The sequence below is a fragment of the Pyrus communis genome, chromosome 8 (genome assembly GCF_963583255.1).
Source record: "Pyrus communis chromosome 8, drPyrComm1.1, whole genome shotgun sequence".
NCBI classification, from domain to species: domain Eukaryota; kingdom Viridiplantae; phylum Streptophyta; class Magnoliopsida; order Rosales; family Rosaceae; genus Pyrus; species Pyrus communis.
In genome coordinates, this window is record NC_084810.1 from 18,903,962 (window position 1) to 18,920,164 (window position 16,203).

The 16,203-nt window shown below is 36.5% G+C and overlaps 1 protein-coding gene across 1 annotated transcript; it reads left to right on the plus strand.

Annotated features, from left to right (window-relative positions):
• Positions 1–9,011: 9,011 nt before the first annotated feature.
• On the plus strand, positions 9,012–13,849 carry LOC137742666 (MLO-like protein 3). The gene is made up of 15 exons (XM_068482590.1): positions 9,012–9,348; positions 9,472–9,529; positions 9,689–9,900; positions 10,015–10,131; positions 11,057–11,117; positions 11,263–11,357; positions 11,501–11,575; positions 11,708–11,799; positions 11,932–11,981; positions 12,083–12,123; positions 12,221–12,394; positions 12,500–12,535; positions 12,856–12,923; positions 13,075–13,135; positions 13,352–13,849. The coding sequence occupies exons 1-15, from the start codon at positions 9,220–9,222 to the stop codon at positions 13,709–13,711; spliced, it is 1,629 nt and encodes a 542-aa protein (XP_068338691.1). The 5' UTR covers positions 9,012–9,219; the 3' UTR covers positions 13,712–13,849.
• The last annotated feature ends 2,354 nt before the right edge of the window (positions 13,850–16,203 follow it).

Below are 16,203 nucleotides of genomic sequence, written 5' to 3' on the forward strand. Positions count from 1 at the left end.
GAAAATATGGCCTTACCCCCCCAGTATCGGTATCAACAGTTGAAAATATCGATATATCAGTGCATCGGCCAATATTTGAATCCTTGGTGCTTATATCCTCTTTCGAATATTCCGGTTAGTCCAAATCCTCCTTCGAATATTTCGGGTAGTCCAAATCCTCATTCGAATATTCTGGTTAGTAAAAATCCTTATTCGAATATTCTAGATGGTTTTCAGTAAAGTAAAGTCACTTAGTTGAATGAAATATTGTCCAATCTTCCTGCATACTCTTAGACCTTGAATGATTGTCTATATTTTCTGGAACCTTTTACCCTTTACATTTTGCCTCTCTCCTCGACAATTCCGGACTTCGTCATTGGTCATATCCATGGTGTTTTGGATAAACAACTTAGTCTCTCTTGAGACATCGGTTGAGTCGCTGAAAGCTCCTTCAATAATTCTCGTTCTTTGTCATCCTCCTTTGTATCCTCGGGTCAAAATGAATATGGAGGGCCTTGCTAAGGGTAACTCGAGTCCTGCAGCGCTTATGATGGGATTTTTTAAGATTTTGCAGGTTAATTTGGTTGTGGTTTCTTCAAGAGTTTATGGTATCTCACTTCTTTCTATGCAAGGCTTCGTGCCATCATTCTTGATATGTAGTTGGATCATGTGTGGAGATGGAAGAATTTGTGGCTTGAAAGTGATTTTTCATGTGATCTCTTGCTTTGCTTCTAGCTCTTTATTTTAGCTAATTACCTACTATTATAATTTTTAAAATCCCCCCTATCGTTAGATGCTAATACTTTTCATCTAACAATTTAGCTATATTTGTCCATGCATATGTTGTCCAAGTGAGAGACATCTGAGAAAAAAGTCATTTTGTCCCTAACTCATAACTACAACAATATCTACCTTTCTTCCCTTCCATCTAAACCTTAGTGAGGGACAAAATTACTTGTTTACTGTCGAAAGTTTCTCATGTGCACAACATGTGACAAAAATGACCTAATGTTAAGTTGAAAAATTCAAAAATCTATTTTATAAGGGAAATTGGGCTGAGATTATAAAAGTTTAACAAGAGTAATCGACTAAAATAAAAGTTTAGAAAGAAAAGTGATAGTGTCTTACAAGTTCATGGGACAAACTGACGAAACACAATAACAAGTGAGACGATAACTGCCTTTTTCTAGAAATATTGAAAATATATGAATCAAACGTGAAAATGTTTTAATTAGCTAAGAAGAGTCTATGTGAATATATTCTTTATAGACAAAATTTTCTAGACAACTTTCCAATGAATTTGATGGTGACTAAGCACGTCCAAGTAGTGTAAAGAATGGTCAATACTTAGGTCCACTAACTCTTCTCTTATGAACAATGTAAAAAGTCGCTTGTTGGAAATGCTTCAAATTAAAACAAGAAGACGTGTCACGTGTGTTGCAATATTGACGTCCTAACCAGTCAAAGCTCTGAGCATAATATGTAGGTAATGACTGTGAAATAAAGACTTGATCGAGTTGCAGGCTTCCAGAGCAGAGCATATATTAATATGCCGCAAGGTGTGCATGGAAGTCATGCGACGTAAACAAATTCAAACAGATGCTTCCGGCCAAAAACGGATGACCAAAAAACTGAAAAATCGTATAGTGAAGGTCGCATTCTCTAATATGAGTATTTTTTTTAAATCCATTTCTTTTTTCTTTTTCTTTTTTTAAAAAAATCCATTTCTTTAATATGAGGGTTTTTTTCAATATGAGTTCAGGCACTGTCTTTTTTGGACGCGATTTAGTAGCATTTATCAATTGGATTAGTCCTTCAATCTCAATTAGGATGATTCTTTTTGGACGACACGCTTTCTGACATTTTTAATTGTATGCTTTATACTCTGTCAGGGTATCTCCAATATAAAAATATAAAATTGGAAATATGAAATGATGTTTACCGAATTCTCTCTAGATACTTTTGATGAGGATCCTGAGAATTCGTAAATTGTATCCGTTTATCGTACATCGTGCTATCAGTTTTTGTCAAATTTTGTTTGTATTTAATTTTAAATAAATATATTTAAAATAATTTCTGACCATACGATGTACGATAAACGGATATGATTCACGGATCTCCAGCGAGGATCCAGATTCGATGTTTACCATCTTGGATGACATCTTTTTAAAAAATATTTCAAGATGTACACATTTTTTGTTCCATTGATAAGTTGCAAAGTAATCAAATGTTAAATTTGTTGTAGGTCTAATTGATTGAATAATATAAAAGGCATAGAGAGGGGGGTGTGGCGGCATAGAGAGAAAGAGAGAGATGTGTAATTGTGAGGGGTGTGTTATGTCATCATATTGTGCCTTTATTGATAATAGTATGGGAGGTAAATTTCTTATCCCATGTAGGATTACAAAATATCTAGTTTAAAAGATATGGTAGAATCCCATGGTGATATTCTAGATATGTTAGGATTTACACAATCACATTCCTAATCTAAGGACTGCAACAAAATTTACATTTTCATCTTTTTTTATATGAAAAGTAAACTTCATTAAAACGAAAGATGGTTACAGGCCAACACAAAGGAAAAATAACTCAAATACATTGGGGGAAACCAGATACATAAAAGCCTAGTCCAATTAAACAAGTAAAAAAGGAAACTCAAATCTCTAATCTCTGACAGCAGAAAGCAGCGTCCATGTTGGTCACCATCATAAAAGTCATGCCACCAGCTGTCGAAGCAACAGTAAAGGAAACGACAGAGTGGTGAAACCGACCAAGACAACGCCGCACAAAACTACCAAACCCACAACCAAAAGCACACAACATCCAAATTTCTTCACCAAAGACGCATAACCAAAAAATAGTTACCAGATCCAAAACCCATTCACCAATCCCTACAAATATATACAAACAAAGTAACTCATGGATAGAAGGTGAGGTTAAGGGAGTATGTAAAATACCCCTTACTTTGCTCGTAACCGCAGAGCACTTGGCCTCGAGGGAAATTCGACATGCCGGTTGGGGGAGGGAAAGTGACAAGGTGGGGATGGAATATGAGGAAGAGAGGCAGAAGGAAAAGATGAGGTAAGGTGGAGTTTTGGGTTTGGAAAGTAATAGTCAGAGGAGAGGGAGGGGAGTAAAAGTGGGACATGAAGCTCAAAGGTGAGACAAACGCACGGGAAAATTGGAGACAAAGTTCACATAAGCTAAGAAAAATCTCAGGAGAAATTTGAAAAAGAGAGAAAAAAAAAAAAAAAAAAAAAAAAGAGAAGGAGAGAAAGAGGAAGGAGAATTGACAAGGTAGTCACCAGCACCCAAGCCAAAGGCTAGGGCTGGCGGCAAAGATGATTGCAGATTGAGGAACTAGAGAGAATTTCACAAATTTTCTAAGAGAGAAAGAAAGAAAGAACTGCTATCCCTCCATTTTCATCTAAAAGTTACATTCTTCTTATTGGAATTCTGTTCATCAAATTTTGAATCTTAATTTTTCAACTTCAGTGGCGGGGCCACTCAAACTCTTTTGATAATTTTGGGCTCCTCTTTTATACAGTTTTGTATTTCATGTTGTTTCTGATACATTAAAAAATTTCTTTTTTTTGAACAGCCAGTATTCAACAAGGGGCGTGAGGAGCTGCGCAATACCATCATTTTCTATGTACTGGGATATGGAAAAAAAAATGGAAATACAGATTAATTTTTTCCATTTTCCAGTGAGTTGTGTATTTTGCATCAACAAATTTCAGCATACTGTGGAGGTAAAAAAAAAAACAAAAGTACACTGTTCATTTCAAAATAGTTTCCATCTCTCATTGGAGATACTAATTAGAGGGTGTGTATTTATGTGTCCTTATCATTTTATTGTTTTTACTTTTATAAACAAATCGATTCCATTATTTAACAAAAGCCGCAAGTTAATCCAACCCATGGCAAAACGAAACCTAACTAAACCTACAAAGACCATATTATGTCATCGGTCCGTGCAAACGAAATAGTTGAAGGAATAGAGTTCTAAACTGTTATATAGAAGAGCAGTTAAAGATAATTTTTTAATATTATTGAGAGATAATATTGTGATCTTCTTAATCATAGTAATTCACTCTTAATAATGTATTAAACTGTCTTGATTTTCTTATTCTAAATAAATGAGATGCAAATTATATCTTCGGAAGCAAGCGGTACGCTTAAAGTTGATGTGGAGAATAGTCTGAATGGATGATGATGACTACATTCTGGTCATCAAACAAGACCAGCACGTGGTAAGTGGTGGTATTTGTGATCACCAAAAGAAAAATAAATTATTGGCGAGATGATATGATGGTGATTAGCTTGGTTTTTGGTAAATGATGTAACAAGCTGTGGCCTGGACAGGATTGGCCCTTGGTGGCGATGTGATAAAGCCTTAAGCCTAGATAGGCTTTTAGCTTGTTTGAAAAGTCACAGATAGCCAAATTGGAGGATACGCTTTAATCTATGGCACACGTTTCATTTCGCCGAGTAGATCTAATAATTTTTTATACGATCTGTTAATACGACAAGTAAATAACACGAAATAATAGATTTTCTATCGACACAATAACTAATTGAGTCGTTATCGGGTCACACGATAAGAACCCGTTAATAACGGATCCTTAACAGGTTTACACGAAGGTGACACGCAGGTAACCCTCGTACCAAGAAACATAATATGGATTGATGAGAGAGGTGTGATTGCTGGAATCATCAAGTAGCATTTGAGGCGGTGGAGGTGTAGATCCATCAACTATGTCGATGAGATTGTAGCAACGAAAAATTGGAGCGAATAAAGCACTCCAAGTTAGATAATTGGTAGTTGTGAGCTTAATCAACACCATTTATCCAATGTTCTAAATCGTGATGGAGGAAGTGCCGGAGGAGTGATCGTGATAGAGGAAGTCATCGGAGGAGGTTGATGAACTTGAGCTGTAGAATCAGAGGAAGGAGAAGCAGAATTCGTCATTGATGTGAAAAGCTAGGGTTTTGGAGATAGAGAAAGTGCAAAGATCGCGATCCCAATTTCTGAGAAAGAAGGAGGAAGAAATTGTATCGAGGCTCAGCACGCACCATATCCTCTATGTGCTGTGTACGTGTTCTTTTCTTAATGAATATCGTTTTTTTCCTCAAAATTTGCCTGTCTTTTATTATTATTATTATTATTATTATTATTATTTGGATAAATTACACTTTACCACCTCGAGTTTGAGGTCTATTTCAATCTCATACAACATCTTTAAAAAATTTCACTTTCATACCTCAAGTACTATTTTCTTTCAATATAATACATCCGTTACATTTTCCATCCATTGTTCCGTTAAGAGCTGACGTGGCTGCCACATTTGTGCCACGTGGCTAAAAAATAATTTTTTTACGCATTTAAAAATAATTAATTAAAAAATAAAAAGCGCCCAGAACCCTATCCCTTCCAGTTCCCCGCAACCCCCTCCACCCCTCTTTTCGACAATCTCCAACTTCTCGTCTCTAGCCTTCGCCTTCTTCTAACACCACCAGGACCACCACTACTACAATCAGCAGATCCACAACCACCACCACCACCGATCAGCGTTCGTTCTGTGAAATCCTGTTCTTGGACTTCACTATTGCAATAACTACGCTTTCTTATTAAGGAGTTTTTATAATTTAAATTTTTTTTGGCAATTTATTATTTATGGGGGTCCTAATTAGTTTGAAAAAAAAGAAAGGGAGGAAAGGGAAAAAGAGGATGGGCGAACCGGAGAGGAAGAAAGGGGAGATGATGGCGAATGGGGAGAGGAGAGAGGAAGAAGAATGGCCAATCAGGTGGGAGAACAAGGAGAGAAAGGAGAGGGGTGAGGAGCACCCAACCCGGTTGAATTTCCGGCCACCTCCACCATATTTTCAAGCAGTTTTCACCCAATCAACACTTGCAAACATCATTACGCCCCTCCTTCGTTGATCACCCAAAAATCGACAAGAATTAGTTCGATTTCTTTAAGGTTTACACCATGGGTGCTGTGAGGAACCATGACGAAATCCATCAAATGTGAAATGACTTCCTCCAATTACCACCACCAATAGACTCCCCTCAACCCCAGGAACAAAGCCCAAGCGGTGTTGGAGGTGTCGGAGTTCGATTGGATGCCGAATCAAAGCACACCCACCTTAGGGTTTTCGGCGGTTCGTGGCCAGTTTGGGGTGTTTTTTAACCAAATTGGCATTGGCCATAGGTATAAAGTTTACTCTACTTATTGAGATCTTCATTCATGTAAATTTTGGTAATTTTTGGAAATAGTTGGATTTTCCTGTCGAGTCGGGGTGGCCGACCGCCACCCGCGGCGGCGCGTGGCCGGGGGGCCGTTGATGTCACTCTTAGGCTAAATTAGATGTCTTGAGCTCATTTTTGGTAATTGTATGACCTAGGTGATATGGTTATTATCTTAATTTCTTACATTAGTATCGTTTGTGAATATAAATTGGTATTATAATTATGATTTCTATTGAAATGTGAATTTTATATATTTAGCCATAGACCTATGCTAATTAACTATGATTTGGCTTATGTATTGATGATGTTGTGATATAGGTGTGTTTGATTAACTTTTTATTAATGTGAATAATAATTATGATGAATGTTATGACAATTATGGGAGCTAATTATTGTTTGATAATTATTTGGATATGCTTGCCAATTGGATACCCATTTGAACTTGGCACTGTTATATAGCATGGGATGGAGATGGAAGTCAAGAGAGGAGTTAGGTACTTTATTAGATTTTTAGTAGAAATAGTAATTAAGGGAATTCCTTGTGTTGTGCTCCATCTGACTTGATGCTAGTTGATATGTGGAATCGATAGCATGTATGCGTATAATTATGTTTAATGTGTGATGGTGAGATTGCACCACGTAGTAGTTGGTACATGGATGGTCCTGCTTGGTATATCCGCGATGGGGGAACCATATGCATTCAGGGGTGATCGTGCTAGGTATATCCGCGATGGGTGATTACTGCCTGCACAATGAGTTATGACTATGGTCCTTCTTGGTATATCTGCGATGGGGGACCATACGCATTCTAGAGGTGATAAGGATTAGTTGTACATGATACATTTTTGGGTGATCATATTGGTTTGGTTTCGTTGAGTGGTCCGGAACCCAAGGTTGTTGAATTTCGTGGAGTGGCCTAAAATTCCATGGTTTGGAGAAGTAGGCTTGGCCTAACTATATCACTCTAGCCTTAGTTATATAAATATATATATATATATATATATATATATATATATTTGTGTCAATGGTTTCGAAAGTCTTGTGAATTGAGTAGAAAAGATGTTAGACGTCTGAGTGACTCCTTCGGGATTTTCTATGATTCGATTATGATTTCATAAAATATGAATTTATAAGATATGAGAATGATTGTTATTACTTTGATCAAATTAATTAATTAATGCGGCTAGAGAATGGATTTGTGTTTCATCGGCCCTTAATTATGATGTGTGTTGTGAATTGCGATATCATGATGAGACATAACGATTTATATGTTGGATGGGAGAGAAATCATGTTTTCATGGGGATTGGTTATGTAACATGATGAGTCCAGGAGTTACATGTTGTCAAGTTATATTGAATGATGAAGGAATACTATGCTTTTCTATTTGAATTGAGTGGAGTAAACGTCCGATTTGTGTTAATGAACTACAAATGGCTTTATCCCTATTTAAGGGTACGTAGGCAGTCCAATGAGGAGTTAGATGCAGCCATAAGGTAAACGAGAAATTTCTTTGCAATTTGATTCTCAAATTATGATTGCCATATTCCTGAGACGGGGTATGTGAGTTAAACGAGTATTTGGGTGACGTCACGTGTCGATCCTGGACGTATGTCAGGATCGGGGCGTGACACGTTCGGCCTCCTCCTCTCCGTCTTCGTCAGTTCGATTCTTCATCGACCCCCGCTCTATCTTTCCTAACCATCATTTGAACCGATCCATCGCCGTTTCCATGATAACCAGATCAATTTTGATGTCGAAAAAGACCTTTATGTGCTCACTGACGTCGCATTCGGGATCGTTTCGCTGCAGCCTCCATAAAAACCAGGGAGGGAGTCAAAACACCGGATTTTTCCGGTTGAATAGGTTGAATATGCGTAGATCCACTATGATGAACTCACTGGTTTGAATCAGTGGGGTCAAAGGCGAGTGGGTGAAGCGAGCCTCGAACGCCCTAATTCGGCCTTGCGCTCACCAACAGCAGTGGAGAGCTGGGTTTCAATTGAATTTCCTTAGTGACCCGCTTCACTTGAAAACCGTCGAAGTGGTGGATGTGGTTTGGAGAACTCAGGGAGAAATCGGAACTTGGGGAACCAGCTGGATGACGGCAGCGGGTTTGGGCTGACCATTGACCCGGGAGTGGTGGCGGGAAGTGACGTAGAGGGAGAAGAGGAAGAGGGTGATTGCCCGGATCCCCTTTTCAAATTTTTTTTTTTTTTTTTTGAGTTGGCATGATGTGGTAGATGGATATCTAGGTGTGCAAGCTTTAGAAGGAGTAGGCTGACGTGTAAAGAGATCCACTACGGCCACATCAGCTTTTAACGGATCAATAAATGAAAAATGTAACAGACGTATTATATTGAAATAAAATAATAGATGAGGTATGAAAATGAAATTTTTTAAAGATGTTGTATGTGGTTACAATAATAGACTTCAAACTTGAGAATGGGAGAAACTGTAATTAACTTTTATTTTGGTTTTTTGGGAAACTTGTCCGTCTCTTATTTTGGCCGAAGCATCAGTCAGTTGAGTGCCGCGGTCAACAAAAGTGAACACATAACATCGTAATTTGATTTTGATTATCCATAACAGTAACATTCATGTCATGGTGCAGAAAAGGAGTTCCCAAATAAATGGAACCACCTGCCCCAACGACTTCCACATATGGACGTATTTGCACCGCGAAAATATGGGACCTAAATCTCCAACCAAGAAAAAAAGATGGGACTCAAAATCCCCATTAAACAAACCTTTATTATATAATATAATAAACCGTGTCAAATCAAGTTTAATGGATACGACTTTCACAAGGCGCAGCTTTGCTTGGACTTGAAAGTCACAGCAGCGTAGAAGAATTGAACATTTCATCCCCATCTTCTCTATTTATTTCAGGTATTTAAATGAACAACCTTTCTGTGTGGTTCTTGCATCTCTTCACTGGCTCCTCCTTTGATGCTGATCCAGTTTTCCCCAAGAAAACACAGAAATTATGGCTTCTGCAGGATCAGCATCCAGCCGTTCACTTCAAGAAACCTCCACCTGGGCTTTGGCAGCAGTTTGTTTTGTGTTCATTTTTCTCTCTCTATTTATAGAGCACTTGATTCATCTCATTAGCAAGGTATGTACATGTTACCTTTTGTAAGATATTACCATCAAACTTGTTGAAAAGAGTCAAATGGTTTTTGAAACTGGTTTCACTAATTTCAAAATTTCTTTAATTTGATCATGTATTTTGATGCAGTGGCTCAAAAAACACAGAAAAACCGCCTTGTTCGAGGCCGTAGAGAAGCTCAAATCAGGTAAGTTATTTCTGTTTGCTGATTCATTAGAAAAAGAACTCAGAACCTATCCTAATTCTGAGAGTATTCTTCCCACGTGGGCAGTTTATGCAGAATGTATGTTCTAGTTGGTAATTTGACACAATTTGCTGAATCAAATTTTTTATTTTTTTGGTGCAGTGCTTATACTCCTGGGATTTATGTCACTAATTTTGACAGTATCACAAAGATCCATATCCAAAATATGCATACCCACAAAAGTTGCATTCACCATGCTTCCCTGCAGAAAAAATGCACCAACAAAAACCACCAAAGCACTTGGTTTTGAGCAAATAACAATAGAAAGAATGCTTGCAGTAGCCGATACCAGTGAGGATCACTGTGAATCCCAGGTATGTTATTAAGTATTTCGCTTTTATTGATATATTTTTGCGATGAAGAGGGTAGTTGTTTTTCTCTTTTAATTTAGTTTTATTATTTAATTAAAAGGAAATTTGGGTTTGCAGGGAAAGACCTCATTTATATCTCAAGGGGGGCTCAATCAGCTCAACAATTTCATCTTCGTTTTGGCAGTTATGCAGATTGTGTATAGTGTTCTCACCATGGCTTTAGGAAGGGCCAAGGTATGGATTTCTAATTTTTCACTCTTTTTTTCCACACATTGGCATCGTGCGAGATCAGCAATCTTTAGAGTCCAAAGCATGTATCATGCAAAACAGTCGATCGTTCAATAATTGTATGTGAACAACAGTTTGGGTGTTTATAGCTCTTCCGTCGCCCAACTCTCAACCATAATCCCACCCGATGTTCTCCAAATCACACCCCATAACAATGTCCTCACCGACAGTTTGGGTTTGAGAATCTGGTTGTTAAAAATAGTAGAATCCCAATTAAATTTCTACAAATTGACTGTTTTTTTTAGATTTTGAGAATGCATCCCAACCTGAAACTGAAAAGAATTAGGTAACAATGTCCTTGTTTCACATGGAAAATTTTCACGTTTGGGCGTGTGAAGTCAATTTTATGCCCCCCACGAGGCAGCCGGGGGGAGCTTTGAGCATTGAAAGGCAGAAAAAATGCAATAAGATTCGGATCATGTGTCATGTCATATAGTCAAAGGAAAAGTATATAATTTTTCAAATTATTCTAATCCCATTTGTGTTACATATGTATTATCTTACTACATGTTAATTAATTATAAAAATATTGTGGCAGCCACTTCAATTTGTTGTCTTCTAAATCTTTAGTGGAAAAAAAATAAAACATACATGCTAGAAGAAATGTTAAGGAGACTCTTAAAATGAGACTTTTCATAGACTATATGTCACATCACTGTTTAACGTTAATTTTCATACCAACGTTATAAAATGTTGTGCCAAAAACATGAAATGACAGAGAGTTCATGAAGAGTCTCATTTTTAAAACATTCTCCTTTGCATTTCTAATATTCTAGTGGCTTTTTTTATTTCCCTTGTAATAATTTATTGATTTATAACTAATTGGTTACTCGGGTAACTTGTTTAACATTGCGTTCAAACAAATTTACAGATGAGGCGTTGGGAAGCATGGGAAAAAGAAACTCAGACAGTGGAATACCAAGTGGCAAATGGTATGATAAACAATGACATAAAATTCTTAATCGTTTTAGGTGTAATCTTAATTTGTTTAATTTGTTCCATAATTCAATTTCAATAAAGTACAGCAGGTAATTCAATCTTCTTCTTTTTTCAATACTCAACTTCTTTTGGGTATAGATCCTAATCGGTTTAGGTTTACAAGGCAGACTACATTTGCTCTTCGACATATGAGTTCTTGTACAGGAAGAGGAACCACTGCTCAACTGTGGATTGTGAGTTGATTTTCTTTTCACTTTAATTATTGTTATTATTATAATCATAAGATTTTATGTTAACATATATGTGGTTGTCCTGAATCATGATGAGTTTTTTTTATCATAATTAATTATTAAATTGTTAATTATGTATTATGCAGAGGTGCTTCTTCCGGCAGTTCTTTCATTCAGTGGACAAAGTTGACTACGTCACTTTGCGCCACGGTTTCATTTCAGTGAGTATATATAAATAGACAAACAAATAAGATACAAAAAATATATCATTCTGTTCAATGTTAATTAATTGGTTCTCATTTCTCATATCTCAGTAGTTTATATCTCAAGTATGTTTTGCACAAATTTTGCAGACTCATTTGTCCACAAACTACAATGCATTCGATTTCCAAAAGTATATACAACGATCACTGGACAATGATTTTAGAGCTGTGGTCGGAATCAGGTTGCCGCTTGTTATTTTTATAAAATTTTAATTAGAAAACCTGAGTTCATTAAGGTTGCTAATTATATCTACAATTAATTTAGTTTGTTCATGTTGGCTAAATATGTGTTTGTGAAATCCATTACTTGGCAGCCCTTTCCTGTGGTTTATTGTCGTCATCTTCATCCTCCTTGATGTCCATGGTAATTAAGAAGCAACCAATTAAGTCCTTAATTTGCTTATTCAACCTAAATAATTTCTTTAGTTTCTGGTTGTTACTAATTAACCATATGAACTTAAACAGGTTGGCAGGTGTATCTCTTGGTATCATTTGTGCCACTAATTGTATGTACTAAATTTTAAACTAGCTCTTTCTAATCAAGGTTTTACTTTACTAATTCTTGTAGTAATTAAGGGCTAATTAAGAATTATGTGTTCGTAGATAGTTCTAGTTCTTGGAACCAAACTTGAAGTAGTAGTAGCAAACATGGCTCATCAACTTCATGACCAGCATCATGTGATTAAAGGAACTCCTCTGGTGCAACCAAAAGACAGTCACTTTTGGTTCAGTCAACCACAGTTCGTCTTGACTCTGTTACATCTCACTTTGTTTATGGTAAATACTCATCTTCTTTCTTAACTCCATATGAGTACTAATGCATAATTAATCATCTCAGTTATTACTATGATCAAATTAACTGACATGATTTCGTCTTTGCAGAATGCCTTTGAACTTGCTTTCTTTATATGGGTCACGGTACGTGTTATTAATTTCCACTTGTTCGTTATTTAGTTAGAAATGTGTTATCTTGACAAACATTTTGTTATTTTTATCATCTTCTCTATCTAAACTAATAAACCATTAATTAGATTAACCATTACCTGAATATATATATATACATATATATATGTTATTTATTAGATCGACAACATGACAATATAACACGTCAGACTGTTTGATAAAAGTACACTACTCCAGTTTAGTCGATCGATATAGTACTCGAGATAAAAGTTACTTTGTTCTAATGAAAATTAAGATAAAAACCAACTTACCTCTCCTTTCTTAATTATTTTCAGATGCAATTTGGGATACACTCCTGCTACCATGAACACATACATATTATAATCGTACGAGTGGTTTTAGCGTAAGTACCAACGCTCATCTTTGAATCTTCCTCTATTTTCTCTCATCATATACATATGTACACTCAATTTTGCACGTCTGTTATTGTACAAATCAGATGCTACTTAGCATTAATGTTCCACTAAAAGTAAATGGTTGACGAATTTCTGTAGGGTGACGGTTCAAGTGATGTGCAGTTACATTACTCTTCCCCTCTATGCTCTAGTGACCCAGGTAATGCATGCCTTGACTTGCATATGAGCATATAGTTGTTTTCTCTTGTCAGATATTATGTATTGCTATGCGTCAAACTATCAATGTGAATCACAGTCGAATACAATCGAATCGATCAACTGTTAAAAACTAATAGTTTGATAGTGCAACATATCATTTGATAAGAATATAACCCTCGATATTGTACACCTAAACTCGGGTTATATATGCGTGCAGATGGGATCAAATTTCAAGAGTGCAGCAGTGCTTGAAGAGCAAACAACGAATGTTATAAAGCAGTGGCACGCTGACGTGAAGAGAAAGAGGAAAAATAAATCACACTGTTCACAATCTGGTCACGACGAAAATTCGTCTAGAATCATGAATTCACCTGATTTCTCTTCACATCGTCCCCAATTAACTTTCGCCGAAATGAACCAGAGTCATCCTAGAGAAACTGAGAATTTTCATGATAACCAAGAAATTGTTGAGGATCATCAAGAAAGGGCTGGCCAAAATGAAATTGAATTAGCCAGCAATGCGTCATCTACTGGGGTACATATAGGAATGCCTGAGGTCATCAGAACACAAACTTAATCCTTTTTGGCAAAACCAAACGAGTGTGATAAATAGGTTAGCCCATTAATTAGAGGATTGGAGTTTCTCGATTCAATTTGGGCATACCCTGTATATGCCCATTATAATTAGAATGCTTTGTTAACCCATTATCCTATATATCTTGTTTTTAAGGTCATAAGTATTTTATTAATCAAATGAAACCAAGAACATCATCCATCAACAATACAATTCCATGATTATGAATGCAATAGAAAGACAATACAAAAATCCCCACATAACTACATTTAACCAAATGGAACAACACTTACGAGGGCACAACCTTGCATCAATTTTTGATGAACTTGTAAAAGACGACGGTCATTTGGCAAAGAAGCCATGCTATGAGACACCATGGCAATGTCCTCATAGGCTTAACGAAACCACACAAAAAAATAGGCACAAAAGCTCTCCTCCTGGAGAAAGAGAGTGACCACAATCACAACCACAAATACTCTTCTCAACAAAGCAAGAGAGTGACCACCATGAAAAAAAAAAAAAAAAAAAAAAAAAAAAAAAAAAAAAAAAAAAAAAAAGAAATAGAAGGAAGGGATCAAGAAGGATTGTTGCTGACCTAAGGTCAAAATTGGGGTCAGTGGTCGTGGGTTTTCTTTGATATTTTTTTCCTCTTGTGGCTAGTTTTTTTTTCTTGATCACCATCCTTATCTCCTCTTTCATTCTCTAAAGAACCCAAAACCCACCTTCTACAAAACCAGGCTATCAAAAATTGCAGAGGTGAGTTGCAAATGGTGAACGGTCAATGATGCAGATGCCTACATATGGTGAATCAAAAATTGCAGAAGCCGCCTGGACTACCGACTAGAGCTACATATGACGGCCTAAAGCGCCTAGGCCTCCCACCTACTTCCTCCCAGCTTTTTAAATGTCTTGACCAAAATTGCAGTAGAGCATTGCTGCCTAGTGCTTAGGTGACCGCCTAGGGCAACAAAAAAACAATTGTTAGAGGAATCAACATGTAGTACAAGATATGAGACGAGTAATGCCCTTTGCCAATTTACGACAATTAATCATTGTTCAACGAATCGGCCTAGGGGCTAGCCGATGGAGCGCCGTTGAGATTAAGCCAAATCGTTCAGCAAAATCAAGTAGGAGTGAGATGCCACTTAGGCACACTCTAGGAGGTTTAGGCGGCGATCTAGGCAATGATTTTTTTTTTTTTTTTTTTTTTTTAATATTGGCTCTCTCGTCTTTGGTCGCAATTACATCTCTCGTAGATGATGCAAGATTTGCTGAGAGAGAGAGAGAGAGAGAAGGAAGGTGGGAGGGAGAGTGTGAGTGAGAGAGAGAGAGAAGGTGGGAGAGAGATTGTGAGTGAGAGAGAGAGAGAGAGAGAGAGAAAGAGTTTAGATGGGAAATTTACAATGATGGTTGTGTTGAAAATCTAAAATTTGGGAGGCGAGAGGAATGTGAAACGTTGAGAAGAAAAATTGGACGGGAGAGAGAAAGTGATCACGTAAACAACGTTGATCTACTAGAAATTTGACAAAAAATTGAAATTAATTATTGGGAGAGTGAGAAATAGTGAAGAGAAGAAGGTGAGGATTCAAAGAGAGGGAGGGTAAAGAAGAAAGTGAATAAGAGAGACTGAGGCGACTACTTCATTTTGTAAAGAAAAGAAAAAAATTCAAAACAATCCCTGAACGTTCATCCATTATGAACGCTCATGATTGAAGAATCCCAAAGATCCTGAGGAAAGGAATCTGGAGAGGATCCTAGTCCATGTTTTATTTTCTTTTTCTTTTTTTTTTTTTTTAAAAAAAAGAAAAGAAAAAAAGACCACACCATATTATGTACTTAAAAACTCTCACATTATATTATATATTTAAAAAAAACATATTATTCAATGTTTATATATTATACGTTATATAGTAAATTTAATGAACTTATACGATATGTAATAAATATACTCAAATCCTCTTAGTTTGCCTAAGCCTCCTTAAGTGCCTAAATTCAAAGTCCGAACGTGTTACACAATTAGTGTCTATCATCTTTTAAAATTCTGCAATTAATACTAAGGCCCACCGGCCCAAAGGCATACTGAAAACACCAACCATTTTGGTGTGGAAATTGGAATCAATCAATCAAATCTTGGTGCGACACAAAACATATAGTTAAAGTTGGAGACCCACTTGTTAAAGAAAATTATTAGAAAACATGTTGGTGCTTAGTTTTCAGCCTTATTTGACTCGGATAGTTCCTATTGGGACACCCCGTTGGCCCACTGGCCCCAACAAACATGTGTGCATTTTTGCTCACGGCTCTAAAGTTATGGTAATATTCATCACCATATTTATTATCATTAAACAATTTAAACTCATTCAACAATAATAAATAAGGTGTTAAACTCACTATTATTTGAGGACGGTAAGAAAAAAAATATTTCCATCTAACATAGTCCAAGAAAAATGCAAGAGATAACCCCCTTTTTTTTTCTTTTTTTTTTAACAAATGAT